Source organism: Ursus maritimus, unplaced genomic scaffold (genome assembly GCF_017311325.1).
Source record: "Ursus maritimus isolate PB19 unplaced genomic scaffold, ASM1731132v1 scaffold_17, whole genome shotgun sequence".
Taxonomy (NCBI): Eukaryota; Metazoa; Chordata; class Mammalia; order Carnivora; family Ursidae; genus Ursus; species Ursus maritimus.
In genome coordinates, this window is record NW_024424119.1 from 37,149,798 (window position 1) to 37,176,586 (window position 26,789).

Sequence of the window (26,789 nt, forward strand, 5' to 3'; positions counted from 1 at the left end):
TAGCAGGAAACGTACCGGATCCCCTGCAAGGCAGAAGTGGCCCACGGGCTCTCGGGCAGGAGAGGGCAAGTGAGAAGTCGAGCCCGGCGAGTGGAGGTGGGGGCTGCCAGAGGACCAGCAGGGTGGCAGCTGGGGGCACACCTGCGGGAAAGCGGACGTGGAGCCTGAGAAGGATTTCAGGTCTGGTTCCGACATTTACTAGCTGTGGGATGGACAAACATCGTCCTGCTGAGCTTTCTGTAAAGGTGGGATGCCCGTCAGTCTCTCAAAAAGGTGCCATCAGGATTAAATGTGGCACCAAACCTAAAACACTCCACGAACCTAAGGGGTGTGATGCCGTGGGACGCTGCTTCTCAAACTTGGCTGCACGATGGAACCCCCTCAGGGGTCTAAAAAAACCCCGTAACGACCGGGTCTCTGGCGGTAGCAGCCCGGCGTGCGCCCCAGCAAAGCCAGGGGGCAAAGCAATGATGTGCTGAAGGCTGGGACACGTTACAAGGTGGACCCCCAGGTGCAGATGATGAAGAGGCCTGAAAACCCAGGGCGGGGGGGGCAGTCCTAAAACCTTGAGGTTGTTCCCATGCTGACCAGGGCTCCCACGGCAAGACTAAAGGTGTTCATTCTCCTTTTTTAAGAGGGCCGGCAGGTGGGCAATGCACCCCCATGGAGCTTCTAAGAAGGGCCCACATTTTAACCGCTTCATATTCCCCGCACCGGGCCTCGAGCACACCAGATGATCTCGATTCGGTGTTGTTGTTTTTCGCGAAGAAGTGACATAAATGAAGTGACCCAGGTCTTGTCAGTCAACACACTGTAGCCCTCCAGACAACTCACATATGTGGAAGAGCTCATTCCCTGAAGTGAGTTAGTAAGATAAATGGCGTGCTCCATCAGGTACACACAATTCTGTTTCTTTTAGAAGACAGCATGCAATTATTGCATTTTTCTTCAGGGGTCTCAGAGGAACGACCCACCACAGCTTTTAGAACAAAGCTAGTAACTTTTGGACTTCAAAGCAAAATAAACCCACAGAGAATACTGACGGTGTATCCCGCACCAGGACTCCCGACCTTGGACGCCCCGCTCCCCCATTACACTATCCCGCCATCCGGACCTCCTGGTCTCAGCTTTCACCCTCGGGAGTCCCATGGGATCTGCCGCGGCCAGCTCACAGGCATGTGCGGGGGCCGGTTCCAAGCCAGTCTGAGCCCCTCCCTGGACTCTGACCGGCCACCCTCACTGCCGTCCCCGCAGCACTGATGTCACTCGATACATACCACCACCGACTGAGTAGGTGGCTTGGGCCTCGGGTCTCAGATACTGGCAAACAGGAGCAATAAAAGGACTACGGCCAGTGACATGCTTCGTACCAGGCTGCTAGAACGCTCTGCGGGTTAATAACTAACCCTCATAAGCCTTTTACAGTGTACTGGGTCTTTCCTGGCTGAAGCCCACGTCCATTTCATGGCCAGGCCACAGGGCAGGCAGTGTTTCTGCTGGGCCTGGGGAGAACCGGGGCTAGCCTGCAGAAGAGGTAGGGGAGTCCCAGAGAGGCAAAGAGGCTTGCTGACTGTCAGTTGGCCACGGAGAGCAGGAGCAGCCAGGAGGGCTGCGTGCAGGCAACCGCTCTTATTACACACTAATTACTGCTCATTTGCCACAGGTGAGCAGCGGCTGGCTGCGCGCAGCAGCAGTGAGCGCTCCAACGCAGAGAGGAAAGATCTGCCATCCCAGAATGAGGCTCTGGGCCTTGTGGCCTCCAAGAGCTCCTTTGGGGGTATAACCCAGTGGTTCCTGCTGCGCTACCATCGGCCCCGTCTCCCTTCTCTCTGAAGAGTTTCTTGATTCTGCTCCCTAAATTGTCTGCTGGCACCTCCAGCCCGGAGACATGGAAAGGACTCACTGGGGGCCTCCCAGAAAATGTAAAGGAACCAAAATAGGAGTGAGCTAGAAAAAGAAAAAATCCAAGGTCAAGGGAGACATTCAAAACCAATGTCAAGGAGAGGTACCTGGGTGGCTCAGTCGGTTAAGCAGAGTCGGATACTCTGGGTTTTGGGTTAGGTCATGATCTCACGGTCATGAAATTGAGTCTGGACTCTCTCTCTCCCCTTCTGCCCCATCCCACTCCCCCCTCCTAAAAAAAAAAATGTCAAGGAGCTAATGAAGAAACAGGAGTTAGACACAGAAGAAAATGAAAAGACATTCTTCCATCAAACCTACTGAAAACTTTCCGGAGATGAGGAATTTGGACCTTTTCAAAGAAGCAACATCTGATGAAAAACAGAGGATGCTTGGGCTCACTGGTAGGGCTTGAGCAGGGAGCAGGAATCTCAAATGGATTATTTCAAGCCTCAGTGCCTTTGCATATGCTGACCTGCCCACCAGGAAGTCTGTTCTCCCATTTGTCTTCAGAGCCCAACTTTTTCTCTGAGATTTTCTAGTTGCCTATTTCTCCCACTCAGTCCCCCTACCTTAGACCTTTCTTTCAGCTTATTTAAAATTCTCTATGGCACTCTTCACACCAGGTGTAATAACTTGTCTCCACCCAAGCTTCTTGAGGGGAAGGAGCCTGTCTTATTGTCCTGTGTGCCCGGAGTCAGATGCTTCAAATAATGCCAGTTCCCTGTACCGAGTGCACCTCAGGGTAACCAAATGCTGAGGATGCCATCAACAAAATCCAGGAAGTGAGAAACTATTATAGGTCAAACCAGCAAATAAATGACCCCAAAAAGGCGGGGGGAGGGGAAAATTCTAGATTAAGAGCTTTAAAACTGTTGGGTAGGGAAAATGGGGAGATGTCAGTCAAAGAACACAAACTTCCAGTTAGAAGATGAACAAGTTCTGGGGATCTCATATACAGCAATGGTGACTACAGTTAATTATAACGTACAATATACTGGAAACTTGCTAAAACAATGGATCTGAGAAATTTACTACGATACACATGACTATAACTGCTAAGGCAACAGACATATTCAATAGCTGGATGTACAGTAACAGTTTTAATAATTTATACCTCTATCAAATCACCAAGCTTTACACTCCAAATGTATATGATTTTTATTTGTCAATTATACCTCAATAAGCTAGGGAAAAATATTTTTAAAAAAATTTTAAAAACCTTTAGATAAAATATCAACCAAATGCAATGAAAGGACCTTGCTGATTATCAAGCAGGAAAATCTGAACACTGACTAAATATCTTCCGATACCAAACATTTTTTAGGTGTTTTACTAGTACAGTGGATCTAGTTACAAACACATAGCCCTTGTCTTTTAGAGATGTGCACTGAAGTACAAGTTCGAAATGACATGTTTGGAGTTTGTTGCACTGGGTGTTATATGCAAGTAATCAATCATGGAACATTGCATCAAGAACTGGGGATGTACTGTATGGTGACTAATATAACAAAATAAATATGATTTTTAAAAAAAAAGAGAGAGAGAACCAAGCCTGAAAAAAAAAAAATCCCTGGGAAGGGGGGCACCTGGGAGGCTCAGTTGGTGAAGCATCTGCCTTCAGCTCAGGTCTGATCCCAGGGTCCTGGGATCAAGTCCTGCAGAGTCCTGCATCGGGCTACCAGCTCAGCAGGGAGCCTGCTTCTCCCTCTCCCTTTGCCACTCCCCCTGCTTGTGCATTCTGTTAAATAAATAAAATCTTTCCAAAATAATCACTGGGAAGGGACAGGGTGAGGATACAGATGGAACAAGAGAGGCCACATTGATAGGTGAAGAAGCTTGATGATGCGTACTTGGGGCCCATTATGTGGTACGTACATGCAGTTCTCTCTACTTTTGAATATGCTTAGAAATTTCAATAATAAAAACTGGAAAAAAAAGTAGGCAGAATTTTAGTGCAATCTATAGATCCTACAGTTCCTCACTAAAAACCAGCGGCAACTGACTCCAAAATTCATGCACAGCAGAGCTGAAGTCAAAACAATGATCCCCACTTAATAAGGAAAGGCCTGCATGGGAGACGCAGACAGAAGCGTTCTCTCTTGGGGCGCCTGGGTGGCACAGCGGTTAAGCGTCTGCCTTCGGCTCAGGGCGTGATCCCGGCGTTATGGGATCGAGCCCCACATCAGGCCCCTCCGCTATGAGCCTGCTTCTTCCTCTCCCACTCCCCCTGCTTGTGTTCCCTCTCTCGCTGGCTGTCTCTATCTCTGTCGAATAAATAAATAAAATCTTTAAAAAAAAAAAAAGAAGCGTTCTCTCTTGTTCCATGAGGTTACCTCAGAAAAAGAAGGCGCAATCTCACACAGACTAGCAGGGAAAGAGCAGAACACAACAGGAAAAACGGGAAAACTAAAAAACAGGCAAAAATCACAGAATGAAGCCTTCCAGGAGGAAATGTGGTTATGGTTCATAAACATATGCAGAGACACTCAACCTCATCACTAACTGAAGCGCGAAGACCACAACGGGTTTCCACAAACTCCCACTAGACTGGTAAAATAAAACAAAAAAGCTGCACGATGCCAAGTGAGGAAGAATGGATTCACAGAGCTGTGATATGCTGCTGGGATTCTGGGAAAACAATTTCGCATGATCTTACAAGGCCCTGCCCACCGCCCTCCCGGCCAGGCCACTCCTGAGCACATACCCAGGAGAGATGCTTGCTTGCACAGATGTACCCGGAGACCCGTTCCAGTAGGTTCAAAGCAGCATTTTTTCCTAACAGCCCCAAACTGGAAACATCCCGAATGTCCACCAGCAAAGCATAAATGTCAGTAGATTTGTGCAAAGGATTAATACTACAGAGTAATAGTGACTAGCCTGAGCTCATCGATATGGACAAATCTCATGAACACAATAGAGAAAAAAATCCATTTATATAAAGTTTACAAACATGCAAAACTAACAATACATCATTTGGATAAAAATACAGATGCGGTAAACCTATAACATAGAAAAGGGAAGGATGAGAGACGAATTTCAGGGGAGCGGAAGGATGAGAAGTGCAGTTAGGGGGAGCGTGGAGGGCTTGAACAGCATCGGTGATGTCTTTGTATTTTTTGGTTTGTTTGCTTGTTTTTAAAGATTTTATTTACTTATTTGAGAGAGAGTGAGAGAGAGCAAGAGAGAGAGCACGAGCAGGGGGAGGAGCAGAGGGAGAGGGAAAAGCAGACTCCCCGCTGAGCAAAGGGGTGGGGGGAGCTCGATCCCAGGACCCTGGCATCATGACCTGAGCCGGGGGCAGATGCTTAACCAAGCATCCCGATGTCTTTGTTTTTAAGCTCGGTGGTGGGTACACAGATGTTCATGGTATTATTTTTCTTTAAACTATTCCTGGCACACTCCTTTGCATTTATATTTTCATGACTAAAAAATGTAAAGACTGAGGACCTGCCCACACAGAGCAATTCAGACAGAAGTGTAAGAGGGAAAGCAAAGAGCAGATAACCCAGGAGGATGACCAGCATGAAGCAGACGGGTCTCAGGGCAGAGGGGCCAGAATGCCAAGAATGAAACCAGCAGGGGAGTGCTGGGGCCATCCGAGTCTCTGACGGCAGTGCTGCTAACGAACAGGCAGGACTGAGTTAGGAAGGCCCGGACCTGCACAAAAATCCATAACCTGGACGGCAGATAAACAAAATGTGCACTGGCCTAGCACTCGGCCTTAAAAAGGAAGGGCGTTCTGAGGCATGCGACGACACGCATGAACCTTGAAGATACTACGCTGTGAGAGGAGTCCGACACAAAGGGATAAATATTGCACGATGCCACTTACATAAGACATGGGAGTAGTCAGATTCGTAGAGACAGAAAGAAGGGTGGTTGCCAGGGGCTGCGGGGGGGTGGGGTGGGGATGGAGAATTATCGTTTAATGGGTACGGAGTTTCAGTGTAGAAAGATGAAAACAACCTGGTGAGCTGCAGAGCCATGGGAATGCACGCCACGCCACTGAACTGTACATCTAGAAATGGTTAAAATGGTGAATTTTATGTTACTTACGCTTTATCACAATAAAAACCCATAATTCAAAGGGGTTGCAGCTGAGCAAGCATGGAGGCCGGCTAACGGAGAAGCACTATCACGCCCACCTCTACCTGCCCGCGCAGAGGTCAGGTATGATACGGACGACAACCAAATTGAAAAGTAACGGGCATGGAGGAGACACGACAGGGCTGAGGGACGCCAGTGCTGCAGGCACCTGCAGACCCAGGAGGTCCACGTCCCCCCAGCTGGGCTGGTCACAGGAACAGTCCTACTTTGGGGACCGAGCTCTGTGCTGAGAAACAAGGAAGCTCCAGGGGATCCCACAGGTGACACAGGACCCTGGGGACAGCATCTTCTAGTCCTTCACTTCAACAAGGAAAGGCTGGGCACTCAGCCAGCTATGACTTTAGGGAAAAGAACCGGAGAAATGATGGTACCCAAGTGCCAAAGATGCTGAAAGGCAAAGAGGTTCAGGAATGACAGGGGGTTTTATTGCATGGAATTCTGACCTGTCAAATCCCAAAGGAGTTTCCAGGAGCACACGTTTCAAACAGGGAGACTGAGTGTGCGCAGCACAGACTGGGGGAAGAGCACTGGAAAATGAGTCAGAAAGCCTAGATTGAAGTGTGACTCTACCACACTTATTAGCTGAGTGGCCCAAGGCCACATGCTCCCTGAGACCACGTGTAAAGGGGATAATAATACCTTCCCACACGGTAGCAATTAGGGGAAGTGACACAGATTCTGCAAGCCTGGGGGTAGGGTTGCCTAACAGAGAAGATACCAGGTGCTCTGCATATCAACCGCCAACCCCAAGACAGGTAGAGACAGGTATTACTCACATCACCACTGCACACACACACAGATTGCGGGGTGAATTTAATCTAGAATAATCACAGAAGAGGGCACCAAATGGATGAGGGGTTTGTCACGAAGGCCTGGACGGGAGACAGAAAAGATCTACGCCATGTTCGCGCACACGTACATGAGAGCGCAGAGACCGCAGGGAACCAGTTGCCATGCGGCAGGATGGGAGTACGTAAAATGTTTTTCTGTGTGAGAAGTTTAGTGTTGTTCTATTAAGCACTTTCTAAAAACGCAGCCTACTTCCGACCTCAGAGTTGAAAAATTATAGCCATCAAACCAGAATGCACTCTGGGCGAAACTGTATTCAATGAGTATGGCTGAAAGATATAACTCAGGGGCGCCTGGCTGGCTCAGTGTGAGACTCTTGGTCTCTGGGTCGTGAGTTCAAACTCCACACTGGGGCTAGAGATTACTTAAATAAATATTTTTAAAAATAAAATAAAGATGTAAATCTGATTTCTGGAAATCCCAACTGGCCTGCAAAGGAGGCTCAGAGGTCCCTATCCACCTCAGGACCCCTGGGACAGTCTCAGAACCCACTCACCACCTCCCCCCACCAATGCCCAGTCCTGCTGTCAGACTTTGCAGACCACAGATCTCTCCTGACAGGCTGGGCTTAAAGCTGGAGTCTACCTTCACTAGCTATGTGACGTGGGCAAGTTTTTTAACCTGTCTCCTGAGCTCCGATTCTCCCCTCTACAGATCAGGGATAACAGCGATAACACCATCAAAGTTTTGTAAGAATTCAACAAGCCAATCCCTTAAGCACTTAGCACAGACCAGGCACACAGCAAATGCTCCGTAAGCCTCAGCTCTGATTAGCTCAAGGCACACATCTGCGCTTTAAAGTTCCTCACTTGCTCAAGATTCAGAGACGGCCAGAGCTCATAATCCTCCTCTACTTCGAGGAGCCCAGAGCCCAGGAAATGGGGTTTTCTGGCTCCGACCTCCATGCGTTTGCACCTGCTGTTTCCTCTGCCCCGACACCTTCTGACCAAATCTACAGCTGAACTCCTGTGCATCTTCTGGGACAACCTGATGTCACTGTGGGCGTCAAACCATCGCCAACTCCACCCCACTGTTCAGCTGCTCACCCTCTGCACTCCTTCACGTGGAGCTACAGGTTATGTATTCACCCGGTTTCCCCTTCGAGATTAGAATTATCTCAGCCCTCGTGGATCCCTCCCCAGTGCTCAGTGCAGCCCTTGCTGAATGAAGAAAACACGCTACAGGGAAACAAAAACATTTGGAAAACAATTAAAAGTAAACCACAAATTCAAATCAAGGGGACTAGTGAGATAAATCCAGCTCTAGAGAGAAGCCGAAGAGGCTACAGGAGGAGACTGGGGGGATTAGGGCAGAGGGGGCGCACCTGGGAGGCTGCAAGTCTCCCCCAACTCTGCCAGATCCACTGTGGCTGGCCATAGAGCATGCGCAGCCCTGGCAGGTGAGAGAACAGTGACCACCCTGAGGTTCAGAACACAAGCCCCCAGATGCGAGAGAATTCTGTGGCCACATCAGCAGGGCCTTTAACCTGCCCGAAAGCAGAGATGATAGTGGGGAGGCTCCAAGGATGGGAAACTTGCGTCTCACTCAGGCAGGGGCCGTGTAGGTGGACAGCTCAGATGGCCAACCAGCACTGGGGACCCCCACCCCAGTTAAGGGTCCCTGGGAATGGAAGGGGGTGCCCAAAGGCCTCCACACCCAAGAGACACAAGCTCAGGGTCTGCGATCTCTATTCAATGGTGCTGAAGGGGTGGAGAGACTGTCAATCAACCCATGCAAATTCATCATTTGAGTACATATTTATATCTAAATACAGAAAGAAAAAACTACAGATGGGTATACACAATTTTAACAGTGGCTATCTCTGATGAAATTTTAGATGTTTCCAGTTCTCTGGCTTCTCTATATTTATTTTCTAATCTTCCTGCTTTAAGCATGTTTTAATGCGAAACGAAAGTAGGGGCTGAAGGTACAAACCCACCTGGAAAAAGAAACCCAGCAAGATGAATCAGCAGTGGACCCTGCCTGCAGGCAGCTGTCACGGGCCAGACAAGGAAACCGGAGTGCCCACAGAACCAGGTGCCCGCTGAAGGGACACTCCAGGCAGGGGGAGGCAGAGTGGAGGAGGCTGTGTGCAGGGACTCAGGCAGGGGACAAGGATGAACACCTGTTTTGAGGACAAATTGTGGGTGGAGGTTTTCTGTGGTTACTGAGTGGATTTTTTTTTTTTCTAAGTCCCTATGCAAGAATTTAAGGGAAAGTCCTTCCCCCAACGTGCGCGCGCACGCGCGCACACACGCTGACCTTTTGCTATTTCAAAATTAAACAGACCTGTGCCTTCATCCCCAGTGGTGCGCTAGGGACAGAATTCAATGAGATTATGCACGTGAAAGTGCTTAGCAAGTTAATATTTGTTCGGTCCTGGAGCAGTGTAGGGTCATGTTACTGGCATGGGAAACACTGAGACACCCCCCTCCCCCGTATTAACACTGACAATCCAGCAAGTGTGATAGAGGTCACACCTGTACCCCACTTGGGAAAGGTGTTCACCATTCACCTCTCTTCTTCCCGACTCCCCCCGCCCCCAGTAACCCTCTTTTAAAACGAAGTTATTTTTAAAGATACACAAACTCATGACCCAGGTAGGGGCCCGAGGTTCCCTGTGGCCTTATTTACAGGCTGGGATTGGGTGGAGGTGGGGTCAGCACTGGAGGGCCACCTGGAGGCAATACCTTCCCTCAGGGGCAGGAAAAAGCAAGCCACCCAGAGGCCCAGGATGAGGCAACGTGTCCGCGGAAGCCAGAATCTTGGGAGAGGGTGGAAATGAAGAGCTGCCTTCCCCTATTTTCTGGGGTGTCTTCTATGGCCCCCCATTTCTTCCCACAACTGAGGGTGAAGACCTCCCTGCCTCCACGCTAGACCCCACGAGGCCTCTGCCTCCCCCTTCCCCTACACTCAAGGGACTTCCCCTGCCAACTGTTCTGGCACCCTGCCCACTCCTCCAGGCCAGGCCCTCATCAGCCCTCGCCTGGGCCAGTGCAACAGCACAACTGCCCCGGCCTCACTCCGCTGTGACAAAACTGGGCTCCCTAAAGTTCGGGGGTTGACGGTGTCACAGGTACTCACAGGTGACCACCACGCTCCCATGCCTACAGCAGTTTTTAACAACAGCGTGGTTGCCCTCCGCTCTCAGTTCTACAGCCGGTGCTTTTCATAGGATGTGAAGGGACCCCGTTCATCAGAATCACCCGGGATACTTGTTAGAAGTCCAGCTTCCTGAACCACTCAATCAGAAATTCTGGGACTTTTAACTGGAAAGAAAAAAAAAATCCCAGATGCACTCGAGTACACCGCGGTTAGAGAACCCCTTTGCTGGAGTTTCCCATTGTTCGGGGAAAATGTGTCCTACTACCAACGGCCAGGAACATAGCCCATCCCCTTTCCATGGTCCTGTGTCAGGACTAGGGGGGTGGTCTTTCTACCACTGATCCTACACTCACCGCCAAAGGCTAGGCACTCGGGTGCCCATAGTGACCCATTCCAACTCTTCACTGAGTGACTAAAGGGAAGTCACTCTCCATGCACAGGCCTCAGTTTCCCGTATATACAAAGGATGGGGTATGTACTGTCTAGGGTCCTTTTCAACTCCAGAATAAGGCATATGATCTTACGTTCCATCACGTGCATTCCACTGTAGCAGGGATTCTAAAACTCTAAGAACTTGCATTTGAGGCAGGGGTGAGGGGGATGGGCTTATCCTTTTCTCATCTGAAGTGAAACAGGGCACCTAGGTGGCTCAGTCCGTTAAGCCTCTGCCTTCCCCTGAGTCATGACGTCAGGTCCTGGGACACGCCCCACATCCGGCTCCCTACTCAGTGAGTAGTTCCTCTCCCTCTCCCTCTGCCCTCCGCCCCCAGCTCTCTCTCTCTTTTTCTCTCTTTCAATAAATAAAATCTTAAAAAAAAAATAAAGTGAAACTTTCAAAAAGCACTTCTCATACCCCATACGACTTCCGATGGCCACAAAAAGAGAGGTTTAGCCTTCCAGCCACAGCTTTTCTGGGTTTGTTTTTAACGTCCATCACTAGACATGCTTCCAAACCCTTTCCATAGGCCAGAGAGGAGGTGTGAGAAGTGCGTAGAATTACAACCTACTGGTAACCCTTCAGTGGCCTGCCGTGTACTGAAGCTCTGTAGACCATTCGTCACATAATCCTCCCAACATCCCCATTTGAAAGACCAGAAAATCGGTGTGCAGAGCGCCTGAGCGGCTCAAGGCTGCAGAGCCAGCCTGCAAGACTCGAGCCTGGATCTTCGGAAGCTCTCCCTGCTTGCACGGTACGGCAGGGAGTCAATGCCGAGCTCCACGTTCGGTGAGAGCCCCTGCGCCAATCGCACTGCTCCAGGCCCACAAGCCGTGCCCTCCACGGCATGGCGGGAGTGCCACCCAGCCAGTCGCACACACATCCTCACAGCTTTCCACACAGAGCTGCTGGAAGACTGTGCACGCAGGGGAGGGGGAGACGGGGCTGAGCAACAGCCGCACGAGCAAAAGCGATGCCAGGGATTTAGTCAACAGAGAGCTAATATGAGTCAACAGCGGGCGCCGCTGCCAAGCACACTAATGGGATCTTCAGCTGCATTAATAGAAGGAGAGTGTCTCGGGTAGGCCGAGGGCGTCCTGCCCCTTCGGACCGGACCGCACCTGAGGGCGGGGCGGGGCTGGGCTGCTCTCCGGAAAGGGAGGCCGCCTTCCAAAGCAGGGCCAGGTCTGCCCAAGAGGAGTGGCTCAGGGTGCCTCTCCGGTTTGTAGCGTGAGCCAGGGAGTCCCCTGGAAGCAGGGTTTATACATTTTAGGTTAGCCCGTTTTAGGCGGCATGTTATACAGGGATTTTTTAAAAGACCCTTTTGTTCACATTTTATCAAAGGTTGAGGAACCACCGTAAAGGTTAAAAACAGGCAGACAAGCAGGCCCCAGGCCCAGTCACAGGATTGCTGAAGAGGATTACAGTTGCTTCTTCCTTTATTATATATATAGCCACGGGCCACCGGTTACCCTGGGAGTGGACTTGACACAGTAAGTATTCTAAAAATGCACAAGGGACACGGATTTGAGATCCTAGCACCTCAAGTGTCAAATTCTCCAGGAAGCCCTCGTAACCCGCCCATCCCCCAGCATCCTGTCCGGGTGAGCCCCCTCGCATCACTTAGCAGCACTTAGAATAAAACATCATGTTTCTACCTGTGTTTCCTCCAGGCCATCTCTCAAGTTCACCTCTGTGTGCCGCGCACAGTGCGTGGCACATGGAGACACCCAATAAATGCTGACGCAGACGGAGCTGCCCCGGCATGGTCACGCTGAAGATGCTGTTGTGGGCAAGTCCATTTCAGAACCTGCGACCAGATCAGGGCTAATAAAATGGCTTATGACAATGCATCACCACTGCCAGCGTGCAGAGCAAAGGAATGCTTGAAGCTAACTCCACCAGAGGGTTTTAATTACAAAGGAGCCATAGTTAGCCTGGCAAGTGCACAGAGTGCCTGTGGAAGTGACAGCGGACAGAAAATCCAGCTTAGGGCTATGGCAGCCAAAGGTAAATCCTATCTGCGTGACAGGAAGCAATGCAACACCAGAGCCCAGGAAGCGGTAAAAATCCAGGAAAGCGGAAGAGGGGAACAATGACAGTGGGGCTAAATGCCACACAGGAGCACATAAAAAAGTGAGCCCCGGGAAATGCGTCTTAGGAAGGAGCACACGTGCTACAAACTCATCTACACAGTCACTGGGAGCTGGCCGCCTGGCGCTAACCTCGTGCTCTGAGAATTAATGACAGGAACTAAAACTCTGATCTGGGGAGACTAGCATAGGAGACTGTGTGATGCAGTTCTGATATCTGATAAATCTTTGAATCGATGACCATGCTCACTAGTGATTTTTCTTGATCATTCCTCCCCGAGGGCTCACATGACAAAACCCTGCATTTTGTCTTTGGACAGACTGGATATACATCTGTGTGTGTGTGTGTGTGTGTGTGTGTATAAAATTTGTTGTTCACTCTACCCCATCTTTAAGCATCAAGAAATCTGCCATCATAAGAAAACCCGGGGAAATCTTTTGTAAAGCAACCTTTTGTAAAGTGGAGAAACCTTTCCCCCGATGTAAAATATCCCCCACCCCCACACTCGGTGAGGGCTCCGCCAGCCACAAGAAGTCAGCATTCCACCCCCATCCCAACCTGTTCATTCGTGTACCTGTCTGGGTTTATCCACCACGCATGCACTTGACTCAGTTTGCATTTTTCATCTGAGAAACACCACTTAAGCCTGTCGCACAAACCTGACAGAAGCAATACATTTTATAAACGAATCATCCCTGGGGAACAGACAAGAAAAGCGTCAAGGAGCACCATCAAAGTTCTCAGGGAGAGCATTCCTCTCCCGGATCCGAGATGCAAAATACGCCACATCCTCTCCACACACCAGCTGCCCACCTCTCCAATCCTCCTGGCTCCTGGGGCCTCCCCTCCCAGCTGAAGAGGAGCTGGAGAGCCTCAGTCGTGGGGAGGAGTAACATTTTAATGCTATTTTAAAGACAACAGCTCTAAGCACAGGAACGCTGGCTCCTTTTCCATGAATAAAAAGGCCCCACAAGGGTATTATCATAACAAAATGATATTCTATGGAGAGCAGTAGGAGGCACAAAAATAAAATCGCCATAAATTGAAACTGTCTCAAAATTAAACCTAAGGCAGCATTAAAGTCCAGGCCAAGCAGGCTCTGATTTTCCCATCTAAAAGCCTTACAGGCTCCTAGTTCCCTCGAGAAGTCTAAAGAATTTCCCCCACCCGGGAAGGCCTACATGTTTCCTTTGGAAGTCTGGGTATGTTCTTTTTTTCGCGTGAAACCCTCGCAATGATCTGTGACATTCATCTAAAAGCTCGATCGGCGCTGTGTCCTCAGTCACACCCAAAGATCCCCAAAGGCACCGTCTGCCGCAGCGCCGGGTGCCCAGTAGGCGCCCATTAATGTGCGCATTTAATTTGATCACATCTGGCCCCTTCGGGCTAGAAAGCTGGACGCCCTGGCGGCGACAACAGCGCCAGCCTAGCTCACTGCTGGAGGGGGGCGGAGTGCAACCACCTGTGGGCGGGTGGCCCAGTACCCGGCGCCGCCGCGCGGGGGTCCCTCGGCCGGCCCTTGCAAGTTGCCGGAGGTGTCGGGGGGAGGAGTCCGGAGCCCCAGGCCCAGAGGGCGCCCCAGGGCCGACTCCCAGCGCCCAGCAAAGGGCTCTGCCGGTGCAAAGTTGGCCAGGTCCAAGAGAGTCGATTCTAGAGTTAGCTCCCAAGTCACCCAAACCCCTGCGAGGCTGAGAGCTATAGGGGCTCTTTGGGATGAGGATGGGGCGGGGGCGGGCCTCGGGTGGGGCGGAAGGGGAACACCGGTCACCCGCGCCAGGGGGGCGGGGACTCGGGAAGAGGGGACTGGGTGAGCGGGGGAGGGAGCGAAGCCGAAAGAACGAGGTGGGAGCCGGAGAAGGCGCGACCCAGCAACGCAATGTCCCAAGGAGGGGGCACGGGCCACAGAAGGGGTTCCAGAAGAGACCGGGACGGAGTGGCCCCAGAGGGAACCAGGGGTAGGGAGTGCTCGCAGGAGAAGGGGGAAAGGATTCCTCGGAGAGGTGCAAGAGGGGCGCCCAGAGGGGAACACTGGGGGAGGGGAGCTGTCCCAAGGGGTGCCAGTGCCCCGGACCGGCCCAGTCACTCACCGGCAGGTCCACGCTCACTTCGGTCCCGTCGAGCAGGAAGACACGGCAGTACAGGGTGGCCTTGGCAGCGCCGGCGGCGGAGATGTGCACGGCCGCGCCGCCCGTGAGCAGGGGCCCGCCGCCGGCCGGGAACACGCTGCCCCCCGGCGCGGCGGGCAGCGTCGAGGAGGCGGCGGCGGCGGCTGGGCCCCCGCCCCCCGTCGCGCTCGTCCCCAGCCCGGCGGCCCCGCGCCCGCCGCGCCCCGCGCGTAGCGCTGCATGGAGCGGCGGCCAAAGGTCCGGCGCAGGAACCGCAGCATCCTGGCTGGGGCGCCCCCTGCCTCCGCCCCCTGCGCCGCCGCCGCTGCGCCGCCGCCCGGGAGCGCCCGCGGCGTCGTGCCCGCGGCCGCCTGCCGCCTCCCAACGCCTGCGGCCCGGGGCTCGCTCCCGCCGAGGCCGAGGCCGCGCTCCGGCTGCCTGCAGGGTGCGCCGGCCCGGCCAGCGCCGGCCGCGAGTAACCGCGGGCGGGAGGGCGCGCTCGGGGCGGCCCCGGGGCCGTCCGCCGCCGCTGCCGCGCCGCCGCCTCCGCCGCGCGCTCTCCCGGGCCGGCCGCCTGAGCTTGGCTGAGGGGCCGTTTCCGACGCAAGGCCGGGCCGCGGGCGGCCGGGGAGCTGCGGGGGGCGCGGGGCGCGGGCTGCGGGCTGCTCCCGCGCCGCGCGCCGGCCGAGGGCCAGCCGAGCAGGGCGCCTGCGTGCTCCCGGCGCGCTCGTTCCCACTCGCCGCGCCGCGCCCGGGGCCGGAGGAGGCCCCGCCGAGCGCCGGCTCCCGAGGCGCCTTTTCCTGCGCCCGCAGCCCCCGCCTCCCACCTGGGAGGCTGCACCTCCCGCCGCCGCCACCGCCGCCGGGACTGCAGCACGCCCTCCTCCCTCGGGGCTGCGCCGGGTAATTGCAAACCGGGGCTGTGCTGCCCCCTGCCGGCCGGAGCGCCCCCTGCTGCTGTAGGTGTGCTCACGTGTGTACACGTAGGTGAGCACACACGTGTTTCCGGCGCCCCGAGCCCGGAGCCCCACAGCCCCGCAGCCGCCAGACAGTCTCCCCTTGCCTAGTGAGGAAAGCAGGGCTGGCTGCCCTGCGGGAAGCCTTGACCCGGAGGCCAGAGACGAAGGGAGAGAAGAGCGTTCAGTGAAAGCCCTACTGGGCCCTCAGGTTCCCCTTTCGGAAAAGGAGAGAGGAGCACTAGATGATCTACAATGTCCCTGCTGAATTAGGTTCTGTCCATTTAAGATCTCAGAGCTGGAAGGGCCCTTTTAGTCATTCCAGTCCAATGGACTCGTTCCAAATAAGGAAACTGAGGCCCGGTAAGGAGAGGGGAGTACGTTTGCAACCTACTCCGCAGAAAAAAATAACACTTTTCCTCAAGAAGCTTGTGTCCAGCATTGAGGCAGAGGCTTGCACAAATAACCAGCCATAACCGGAAAGGCTGATAAAGGTCGGAGGCAGAGAGAAGTGTTTATGAACAATGCCCCTCAGGTACACGAGTTCAAGCCCTGCTTCAGGGGGAAGTGGGTCTTCCAGTGCTGCTGGGAGGAATGTTGGGGAAGACCACGTTGAATGGAAGGCAGGCCTCTCCAGAACAATAACACTGCTTTTTTTTTTTTCCTTTTCTTTTGTGCCTGACACTGTGCCAAGTAAGCCCTTTGCGTTCATCATCCCATTTAATCCTCGGAATAACCTGGTTCTCCAGCCGGTCTTAGCCCCATTGTACAGAGGAGGGAATTGAAGCTTAGAGCACTTAAGAGACTTGCTCCAGATTTCACGGATAACAGGGGCTCATTTGCAGGGCTTCAGAGCTCCTAACCACTGCCAGGCTGAGGCGTGTGGCAGGACTGGCAAACAGTGAAGGTTCCTGAGAGGCCTGGAAGGAAGCAGTGGCCACAGCAAAAGGGACAGAGAAAAAGGGAGGGGTGAAATCAGGCGGCATCGAGGCACTGTCTTAGGTGATTTCATGGATGATATTTTCATTAATCCTCGCTCCAACCCTGCCAGGTAGTTTATCCCCATTGACTTCAGTGGAGTCTGGGGCTTAGAGGAGTAATATCCTTGCCTGAGGTCTCAGAGCTCTTGGCTGCCAGCCTCCAGTGCCTTGACTTGTGTGGCTCTACCACGTGACACTGTCCTGTGAGGGGGCATCGGCAATCAGCCTTCGGATCCCCACTCTGCTCCCCTTCCCCCAGCACTCCCCTTAATAGAATACCATGGCAAGGTGGCGTTCGGAGATAGCCCATCTGCGTCCTGGTTTCTAAGGACCGCTCATCTACTACTGGATAGCCCGGAAGTACTACAGTAGACTGAATGATGGCCCCCCAAAGACGTCCCCATCCTAATCCCCTTTGCAGATATGATTAAATTAAAGAGTTTGAGGTGGGGAGATGATCCTGGATGATCTGGGTGGGCCCACTCTAATCCCAAGGGTCCTTATAAAAGGGAGGCAGGAGAGTTAGAGTCAGAGAGAGCGATGTGACATTGGCAGCAGAAGTCCAAGTGTGGGTCCAGGGCCCAAGGAATGCAGGCAGCTGCTGCAGGCTGGAAAAGGTAAGAACCAGATAATCTCCCAGATATTCCAGAAGGAATGCAGGCTTTGATTTCAGCTTATAAAAATCCATCTCAAACTCTGACTTCCTGAATGGTACAATAGTACATTTGTATTGTTTCAAGCAACTAATTCGTGATAATTTATTTCAGCAGTGATAGGATACGAATACAAGTGCGGTATTAAATCCTAGCAGTTTGGTGCATTGCAGTTTTTAAAGACACTCCCCCACAGGAAGCATCATTCAGGTGGTGATTATTTGCTATCACAGGAAGCATCATTCAGGTGGTGATTATTTGCTATCATTGTTTCCAGCTTAGACACCAACCTCTGGAGGGACAGGGCTTTTTCTTATTCATCATTGTATCCCCACTTAGCATCTAGATTGCTCTCTGGTAAATAGTCGGTGCTCAACACACACACACACACACACACACACACACACACACACACCACTTGTTGAATGATCCCAGGATCTCATTTCATTGTCATATGGCCTTTTGGAGACGGGGAAGATGAACACTGGGGTACAGCCTGAGCTCACACTCCCGTCTCCTGACTGCAGAAACCACCTGCTACCTGCTACCGACAGCACCGCATCATCGAGAATCCCGTGGGGCCGCCACGTGGCTTTAGGATTACCTCCGCCTCCTCTGTATCGTGTGCCGTCACCTACTGGATCTCATTCAGTCCTCATCACTAGAATGATTCAAGCACTCTTTACTGCGCAGAGAAGAAACAGAGGCTCAGGCCTTCCTTTGATTAAATTCCATGTCACTCAAGTTTCAACCCGAGAATTTCAACATTTGATGAGCCAGTTTGCATTTCGTCTGCTCACAGTGCTATGTATTTCAAAATAGCGATTGCTCTTTCTTTATCTTTGCCTTTTGGACCTAGAAGTCCCTGTCCCTGTTATCTGAGGTCTATAACCAGCCCTTCAAAAATGTTAATTGCCGTTTCTCAGCCCTCCTCTGTGCTCGGATGTGAACAAGCCAGAGCTGCACACGTATCCTGTTTGCCAATATATCATTCTTTTAGGAGCCTTTCCATCCTCAAACCATTATGCAACAGCCCCAGTGTTTTCCCTTGCATTTCCGTCTAGAACCATGTCCCGATGAAGTTCCCAAGAAGCAGTCTGTGCTAAATGCCAGGTCCTTTCCTTGGTCATCACTAGTCGCTTGACTTGCTCAGTTTCCTGGGCAGTATTTGGGGTTTGGTCCATAGAGTCATCTCCTTGCCTTGTCCTCATTAAAGCTCAGCTCCCACTTCTTCACTCACCTCTTCAGATCCACGAGAACTTCCCCACGGTCCCTGCAGTCACTACTCCACGAGCTTCGCGTCATCCGCAAACCTTGGAGAGCTCCTCATGCACTCTCTTCCTCCAGAGTAGTTCTACATGTTAATTAAACAGCCCTTAGCCCTGTCTCTAAGGAACTCCTCTCACAAATGTGCCATTTATCCCTATCCTTTCTTTCCTGGCTCCTTTCCTAGACTCAATAAAATTGTGCCCTCATTCCATCAGACTCCTTTCTTCATAGAACAATATTACACTTCAATGTATGTTCCTATTGACTCTCTTGTAAAGTTTTCCCTCCATAGGCATTTACTGAGACCTTACTATGTACCACAAAGACTTCCCTACCCCTTCTAGGGTTTGATAAATGTCTGCTTCATGTTTCTGGTATTGTTCCACAATAATGATAGCTAGCACTAACTACAGATCATAGGGGGCAGATGCCGTGGTTTCCGTCAGCCTCCACTTGGCTTGTTTGGGTTGCTTTGCAAGCTGCTTCACCTGCATTCAGAGGCTTCGTGGTCTCGGTGAAGCTGACCCCATCCCCTGCCTCAGGTTGGGCTCCTGATCAGGCCTGGCTAATCAGAGCACTGCATTTCCCAGAGGCCTGTTACTGGCTCAAGAATGGGCAGTAAGCCACGTCAGGCCAATGGAGGTCAGTCCAGGACCTCTTGCTGAGATTATTGGGAACCAGCAGTGTTACGCCTGGACCCGCTTGCTGTGGACCCACTTTGACACCGCACAGGGAAAGCCTGAGAATGATAACAATGCAAAGAGAAGCAGAGCCAGGAGATGGAGAGACATCAATTTCTGATGTCTATTTGATTTTTGACTACCTAGATCCAGCCATGCCTGAAGCTACCCCCTGGAATTTACAATCTAAGGAGTGACTCAGATTAGAATGATTTTCCAGCTCCCAGATCTTGCCTTTTCCTCATTTGCTCTCTTTCCAATGCATAAGCATTGTTTTGAATAGATACTCACTTTGTTCATTCTTTAAAGGACTCATCTTCAAGCAAATAACTAGCAAGGCAATGCACATCACTGAATTGTACAGAAATAAATGGAGAGTTAACAAATCATCTAAATTTTTAGATACAGAAATGACTGACAAAAGGACTCAGAGACTACAACTGAGTCCCAAATTCATATTTTGAGCCAATTCTTTCCCCCTGCTCCAGATCATATTTCTGACATCCTCCTCAACATCGAATCCCTAGATCTCCATTCCAAATGTCTACTATCCAGCCCTCTGTCTAGATTCAAAAGATCAACATCTGGAGAGAAATAAGAGTGTCCCCCACTTCCTTTATGCCAGCCCTAGCATGGGTTTCCTATCTGAGGACCCATTTTGTCCCTAGACGATAAGCATCTTGCTTGGGAAAACACCTGTGGCTCTGAGGTGATAGCCCTAACGTTCTGATTGCAGACGCGCATGGAGAGCAGAAAGGGGGAGTTTTTATAGAGCTTGCCCACTCTGCTGCCTTCCTCTCTACATCCCCAATGTTACCCCTCTTCCTGAACATTCCTGAGGAGTTTGCCTTTTTCTTACTCTCTTAGCCAGCTGCTTACTGTTTATTCTTTTTCTATCCAGTGCTCGAAAATCAGTGCCATCCAATAGAACTTTCTACAACAATACATTCTTTTTTTTTTTTTTAAGATTTTATTTATTTATTTGAGAGAGAGAGAGCACAAGCGGGGGGAGCAGCAGAGAGAGAGGGAGAAGAAGGCTCCCCGCTGAGCAAGGAGCCTGATGTGGGACTGGATCCCAGGACCCCGGAACGACGACCTGAGCCGAAGGCAGATGCTTAACCGACTGAGCCACCCAAGCGCCCCTACAATGGAACATTCTATATCTGTGCTGTCTAATATGACAGCCACTAACCACATGTGAATACTGAGCACTTGCAAGGTAGCTAGTGCAACTAAGAAACTAAATATTTCATTTTGTTGCACTTAAATTTAAATAGCTATGTATGATTTGCGGTCACCATAGCAGGCAATGCGGGACCAGACATCACCCCTACCCCATCACGCACACCTGGGTTCATCTGCCTAGTCCCTGCTCCACTCCTGCTAGGAGACACTAGTTCCAAATAGTGACCCCCTTTTGCTCTGTCCCCAGACTGCTGACATTAATCTTCCCATGCCCAGCCAAGTCACAAGATGATAGCTCTCATCCTCTTTGTCATCAAGTAAAAAAACCCATCTTCTCTCAACTCGGTCAGAACCAAGGTAAATTGTTCTTTTGTGGAAAGCCCTTGGCAGCGGGGCTGGTGGCAGAGGCAACTGTGCTTCTGAAATCCTGCGACAGCTCAGAGCACACTGGAGAAGCAGTACTCCAGTACGGGAGGCTTCCATAACTCGCCCAGGTTAACACCGTACAACCAAGGAACCAGACACAAGAGGAACCCTCCCCATCACCTCCTTCTCTGTGGTCGACTTCAAGTCCAAGTTCAAGCCAAGGAAAGAGAGAATTTGCCAAAAGAGAAGGCAGTGGGTAGGGTCAGGTGCATGGCAGTGAAGGCTAACGAGGAATGAGGTCAGTGAGGGGCGTCTAAAGTGGGCTAGCGGGGGACGAGCTGTGGCCTCGGTGACCTTGCGGACAGTGCAGTGGTGGAAGCAGTGAGTAGATGATATGGTTTAAGAGAAAATGAGAGCAGGGACACGGAGGTAGTGGATCCAGACCCCTCGTTTTTAAAAGCTTAGCATCAAAGGGGGCAGTGAGTGTCAAAGAAAGAACACGGGACTTCTGCTGGAATCTTGTCCGAGACTCGCTTTTCTCATCAGTAAAATGGGCAAGTACGACAAATACTTCCAACCCCAGAGAGGTCTGGGGGGAAGGAGGAGATGGCATTTTGTGACGCTGAGGAGAGAGAGAAGCTGGGTGGAGCTGAAAAGGGACAAATGCATATCAGAGGCACCCTGCTTTTCATTCCCAAGGGAATCATAAAAAGGATAATATTTCCCTGTGCTGTGCAGAGGCTTTATGGTTTATTAAGTGCCATCACAGACGTGACCACATAGAATGACTCTGCATGGCAATCCTGGCTGGGAGGCGTGCTTATGCCCGGTTTATAGCTGAGGAAACAGGGGCGCAGAGAAGTTGTGGGACCTGCCCGAGGCCACAGAGCTGGTGAGCAGCAGCTCGCCAGGATTGGAACCCCTGGATCCCACAGCTCCCTGGCTGGGCCTCCTTCCCTCCCTCCTGGCCTTCTCCAAACTGCAACTCGCCCTTCCCCGCAGCCATGCCAGCTCCCGCCCTCCCTGACTCACTGGGAGGGGGCCCTGTTCCTCTGTAGTCCCCAGAGCCAGTTTCTGACCTCCAAGACTCCACCCTCTTTTTCATCCCTTCATCCCCTCCCCCATGTCTCCCTTTTGATGAAGCTGTGAGAAATAAAGGCAGGGATTTTGATGACATTAAGAGGGAAGCCACTGCCGGCCTGCCCTGCCCTGCCACTCCCCCGCGCCTGGGAGATTCCCAGGGGAACCCGGCAGCGAGGGCATTGGTGGTGGATACAAGCTGCGCTTTGTTTTGGTTTTGCTGGGTTTGCCCAGCACCCAGGGCTCTCTGATAAAGCTGAGATGGAGCCCAGGGCCTAGCCTGAAGGCTAAGACACACACACACACACACACACACACACACACACTCCCAACACCCCCCCCCCTTGTTTGTGGGATGTTTCCTCCTAGCCAGTAACTCCCAATGCAAAGGAGCGCACTGAGTGTGGGTGGAAGGGAGAGAGGAGCACATTCTTGAGTCATTTTTTTTTATGCCCTGTGACCCCACACACAAGCAAACTTGACCTAACCGTCGCCCTGGAACCTGACCAATCAGATTAGTATTCCATCTTCTTCAGGCGGACTGCAGAGGGGTGCCAAGGAGACTTTCGCGGTGTGCGGAGTAGAGCAGGGCCTTTCTCTGCCAATGATAGCCGTCCAAGCTAGGACCGTCCAGCCCTCCTTCTCCCTCCTCCCTTGACCTCTGTACCCTGCCAACACCTTTCCACAGCTCCTACCTGATCCCCTGGACCACTACATCTCTCCCCTGCGATCTCTGCCTCTCCCATCCACACTTTACCCAGCGCCTGAGCCACTGACCCTTCTGAAAAGGAAGTGGGCCACATCTTTCCCGTTTATCATCTCTCAGCAAGGCTGATGACAAGGGACACTGGTAAAAATGACAGTCCCAGGAGTGTGGAAGGGGGCCTGGGGCCATCTGTGTTTGATAACTGGACAGATTCCACATACCAGTTTTTAGCCGGCCTCTATTTGCTGGGGAGATGGAACAGGTTTTAAATCAGACTCTCCCTCACCTTTGGAGGCCTTGTCTTTCCAGTAGCTTCCCATTACCCATAGAGAAAAGGCCTTCTCAGTCTGGTCCTGCCTGTTGCCACGGCCCCACCGTCCCTTCACCCCCCTCCTCCATTCTGAATTTTAAATTATTGCCTTTCTTCAGACACCCTAAGGCACCTTTTAAGCCTTTATATGCAAATCCAACCCTCTCCAGTACATTCTCCCACCTTCACACCTACAAACCCTTATTCACCCTTCAGGACCCAGATGGGCCCCTGTGGTAAGGCCTTTCTGACCCTCTCTAGACAGACCTGCTTGTTTCCCTCTCTGTCATCTTAGGGCACCATATACTCATGTCTCTGCCTCTGCCACACAAATGGGGCAGCTTCTCTGTGCTGAGAGACCATCCGTCCTTAGCAGTTATGGATGATGGCAGCATGGGATGGTGTGCAGAAAGAAAGAATTGAGAGATTAAAAAGACATAAACCCGGGATAATGTGGTGAGGGATGGGCTATTGGGGCAAGGGAGGCAGGTGCCAGGAGGCTCCTAGGTTTGGGGCTGGTGAGTCCTGCTCCCTCCCAGATGAAGATCTCCTTGAAGGGGAAGCATGCCTCGTCTACCTGTTCATCCCCTGCCCCAGTGAGCACCCAGTTGTGGGAATTCCCACGGAATGGGGTAGGTCTGAGCCTGCTGGGAAGCCAGTATCCATGAGACCAGCCAGGATCCAGGCCTGAGGAAGGGGCAGAGTACCAGGTGAGTGGTCCTGGGCATGTGTTCAAGAACATTCGTGGCAAGTTACTTCAGGTGTTGGCTATCTGTCCCTAACCTGCTCCCCAACTTCTATAGGGGGACCAATGCCCACCGAATGCTAGAACGGTTGGGGTTTGAGAAAGGAACTTTGAGACCCAATTTTACCCCTGCTCACCACCCTGACTTTAGTTAAGTGACATCTTCTCTCCAGGCCTTTTTGTCCTGATGGTGTGCTCTCTCTCTCTCTCTCTTCTCTCTCTCTGCCTCTCTCCCTCTCTCTCTGTGTCTCTGTCTCTCTCTCTCTTCTCTCTGTGTGTGTCTCTCTCTCTGTATCTCTCTCTCTGTCTTTCTGTCTCTGTCTCTTTCTTTCTCTTGCTCTCTCTCTTACACACACACACACACACACACACACACACACACACAATGGCTGGCACACAGATGTGTTCAGTAAATGACCAGGGTCACAAGCAGCCCGATGCAGAAACATGGTTCAGGGGTTCATTTGAATGCTTGCTGTGTGACCTTGGGCACAGAATCTGAGCCCTCACTCCTTAGTCTCTCATCTGTTTACAGGGCATAATAATAGTATTGACCTCACAGGCCTGGTGTGAGGAATAAAGGACATGAAGTATGCCAACTATGTCTGGTAAGGACCCAATACATGTGACTTGTTATTGTTAGCATTTCCGTTCCTGTAATTATCGATAATTTTATACCCATTAAAAAAAATAGAAACCTTCTGGGCCAGAGCCTGGCTGGCCAAGCAGGCAGCCCAGGGGAGGACAGGGGCCCCAAGCCTTGGGCACGGGAGTGGAAGTGAAGTCTGTGGCCCAGGGCCTTCGGCCTGGGATTTGGCAGGGACTGTTGCAGGGACTGGGAGAGAGGAGAGAAGAGAGAAGAAGAGAGAATTTGAGAAGAAATGGAGCCAGAAAGAGAGAGGGAGAGAGGGAGAGGGAGAAAGGTGCCACAGTGGCCAGGGAAGCAGCTCCCAGTGAACAGAAACCCTGCAAACCGGTCTGGGCAGTCTCCGAGCCAGTCCCCAGCCAGGCCCCGGTCAGCTGGTGTGGCCGCAGCCAGAGGGAGCAGACTGTGGTAGGGCTGCCCTCGGCCATGCCTGAGGCCTACTCGCCCCACCTGGGAGGCAGGTCAGGGGCCCTCCAGGCCTGGCAAATGACAGCCTTTCTGGGTCTGGGAGAGAAAGACTGCTTTAGAGAAAACTGGGGCACACACTCTACTACAAAGAAGCCATTCCGCTTGAAGTCTGACAGAGCCGGATTTCAGATTCTGCTTCAGCCAGGTGCCAAGACCATTCAAGTAGGGAAGTCAGTGTTTTCAGTAAACGGGGCTCCAAAAACTGGATACCTACATGCAAAAGAATGAAGTGGGACCCTTATGTTACACCATATGCAAAATTAACTCAAAGTGGACCAAAGACCTAAACCTAAAAACCCGAACTCTAAACCTTTGACAAAGATGCTTTTGGGGACGCCTGGCTGGCTCAATCGGTTAGGTGTCCCACTCTTGATTTCTGCTCAGGTCATGATCTCAGGGTCATGAGATTGAGCCCCAAGTGGAGCTCCCCTCTCAGCGGGAAGTCTGCTTGAGGATTCTCTCTGTTCCCCTCTGCCCCTCCCCCACACTCATGCGCGTGCACACACACACTCTTTCTCTCTCAAAATAAATCTTTAAAAAGAAAGATATGTCTGGTTCATCATCTGAAGTGGAGTGACTGAGGGATGCCATGTTTTTGCCCCTCTTCGTCAGCCTACTGACTTTAGTGTGGGTGTGATCTCTAGGTCAGCGCAGGGCTTCTCAAAGGACCTTCTCCAGGACACCATTCCTTCAGCATGCTTCAGCACACAAGGATCATATGGCAGGCAAAATAGGTGTGGAAAAGGTGCCTCATACATTTTTCTCTTGGAAGTTCATCAAACGTTTGCAAAAGGAGTGTTAAAGGCCCTGAGAAGTCCTGCAGTTAAGAAATTGGTTTGATTTTCTTTAATCTGGTTGTCTTATCTTTATAAAGACATGGTTCCTGGACGAGTACATATGCCAGTCATTGCGTGCAAAAACACCAGTGGAAAGCACAATAGGGATGTCACTACAACGGAAAAAGATTGCTTTTCTGACAGGGTGGGTGGGTGGGGGTGGGAGGGTGGACTTTAGGATGCTGCCACTGGAAATATTTACAGCCGTGTTGTACTTTTGAAAATAGAAGGGAGAAAAGGAGAAAAATAGTAGGAGAAGGGGGTGTCTAGATGACATTACTTTTGGAAACTCAGGGAGAAGAGAAAATACAGATAGTAAACACACCCATGGGACACATTATCTTAATGATTATCTTAACTATAAACAAAGATAATGCAAATTAAAGCAGACTTCAGGCACTCTCAGACATTTACTAAAGAAATACGGGGGATTAGGAGGGACATGCAAAATAAGAGTGGCAGTGCTGGCAGGGTTGTGGTGAAACTGACATGCTCAGTTAATCAGTCAATGACACCATGAAGTTATGCAACCCGTTGGGAAGGCGCTCTGTAGCGAGAACCACAAAGATCAGTATCTCTTTGACTATTAACCCCACTACTAGCAATCTATCCTAAGGAAATATTAAATTGAAACCCTTACACTGAATTACTCCCAATAATAGCAAAATACTGGCTGTATCTTATGCTAAAGTTTCCAATGGGAAGCGTGAGGTTAGGTAGAAGTGTCCTATCGGAGGTGACTGAGTACCTCTGGAATTAAAACAAACTGGGTATCAGTGCGTTTGAGTCTCCTGAGGAATTTTAAAAACAGTTTCCAAGGCTCGACCCCATTTGTGCAAAATCAGACAGAGCTCTCAGGCTCTACATTTGGCTGCTCCCCTCTCAGCCCCCACCTGTCATTTCTGCTTCTGGTTTAGAGTCCAGAGACAGGGAACCTACAGGGAGGACATTCTTCTGTGCCAGGTCATAGGTCACTGGCCAGCCTACAGAGTTGCCTGGTCGGGAGTCAATGCCCAGCCCCGATCCAACCAGCCGTAGGTGGTTGACCACAATAGTACAAAACACAGTCCCCCACGTCTACCTGCCTCTCTCTTCTCAGCAGGGCCTACGCATGGGACAATTTGCCTGGATTGCGAAGGCTATCGTGAAAACATCTGCGGCTCTTGGAGGTGGGGGAAGGGTGAGGGAGCTGATTACGTAATTCCAAATTTCCAGTTGATAAGAAATCAGGCTGAATCTTTGGATCGGGTCACAATAGAAAATCTCAGCAAACGAGCCTGCCTTTCTGGGCCAAGTGCTCTGACAGAGAGA

General features: G+C 51.4%; 1 protein-coding gene across 1 annotated transcript in view; it reads right to left on the bottom strand.

The window, feature by feature from the left end:
• EPB41L4B (erythrocyte membrane protein band 4.1 like 4B) overlaps positions 1 to 14,879 on the bottom strand; it is a 126,298-nt gene extending 111,419 nt beyond the window's left edge. The window contains 2 exon segments of the mRNA XM_040631688.1: positions 14,581 to 14,816; positions 14,819 to 14,879. Of these exon segments, the coding sequence (XP_040487622.1) occupies positions 14,581 to 14,816; positions 14,819 to 14,879 (297 nt within the window).
• Positions 14,880 to 26,789: the final 11,910 nt, after the last annotated feature.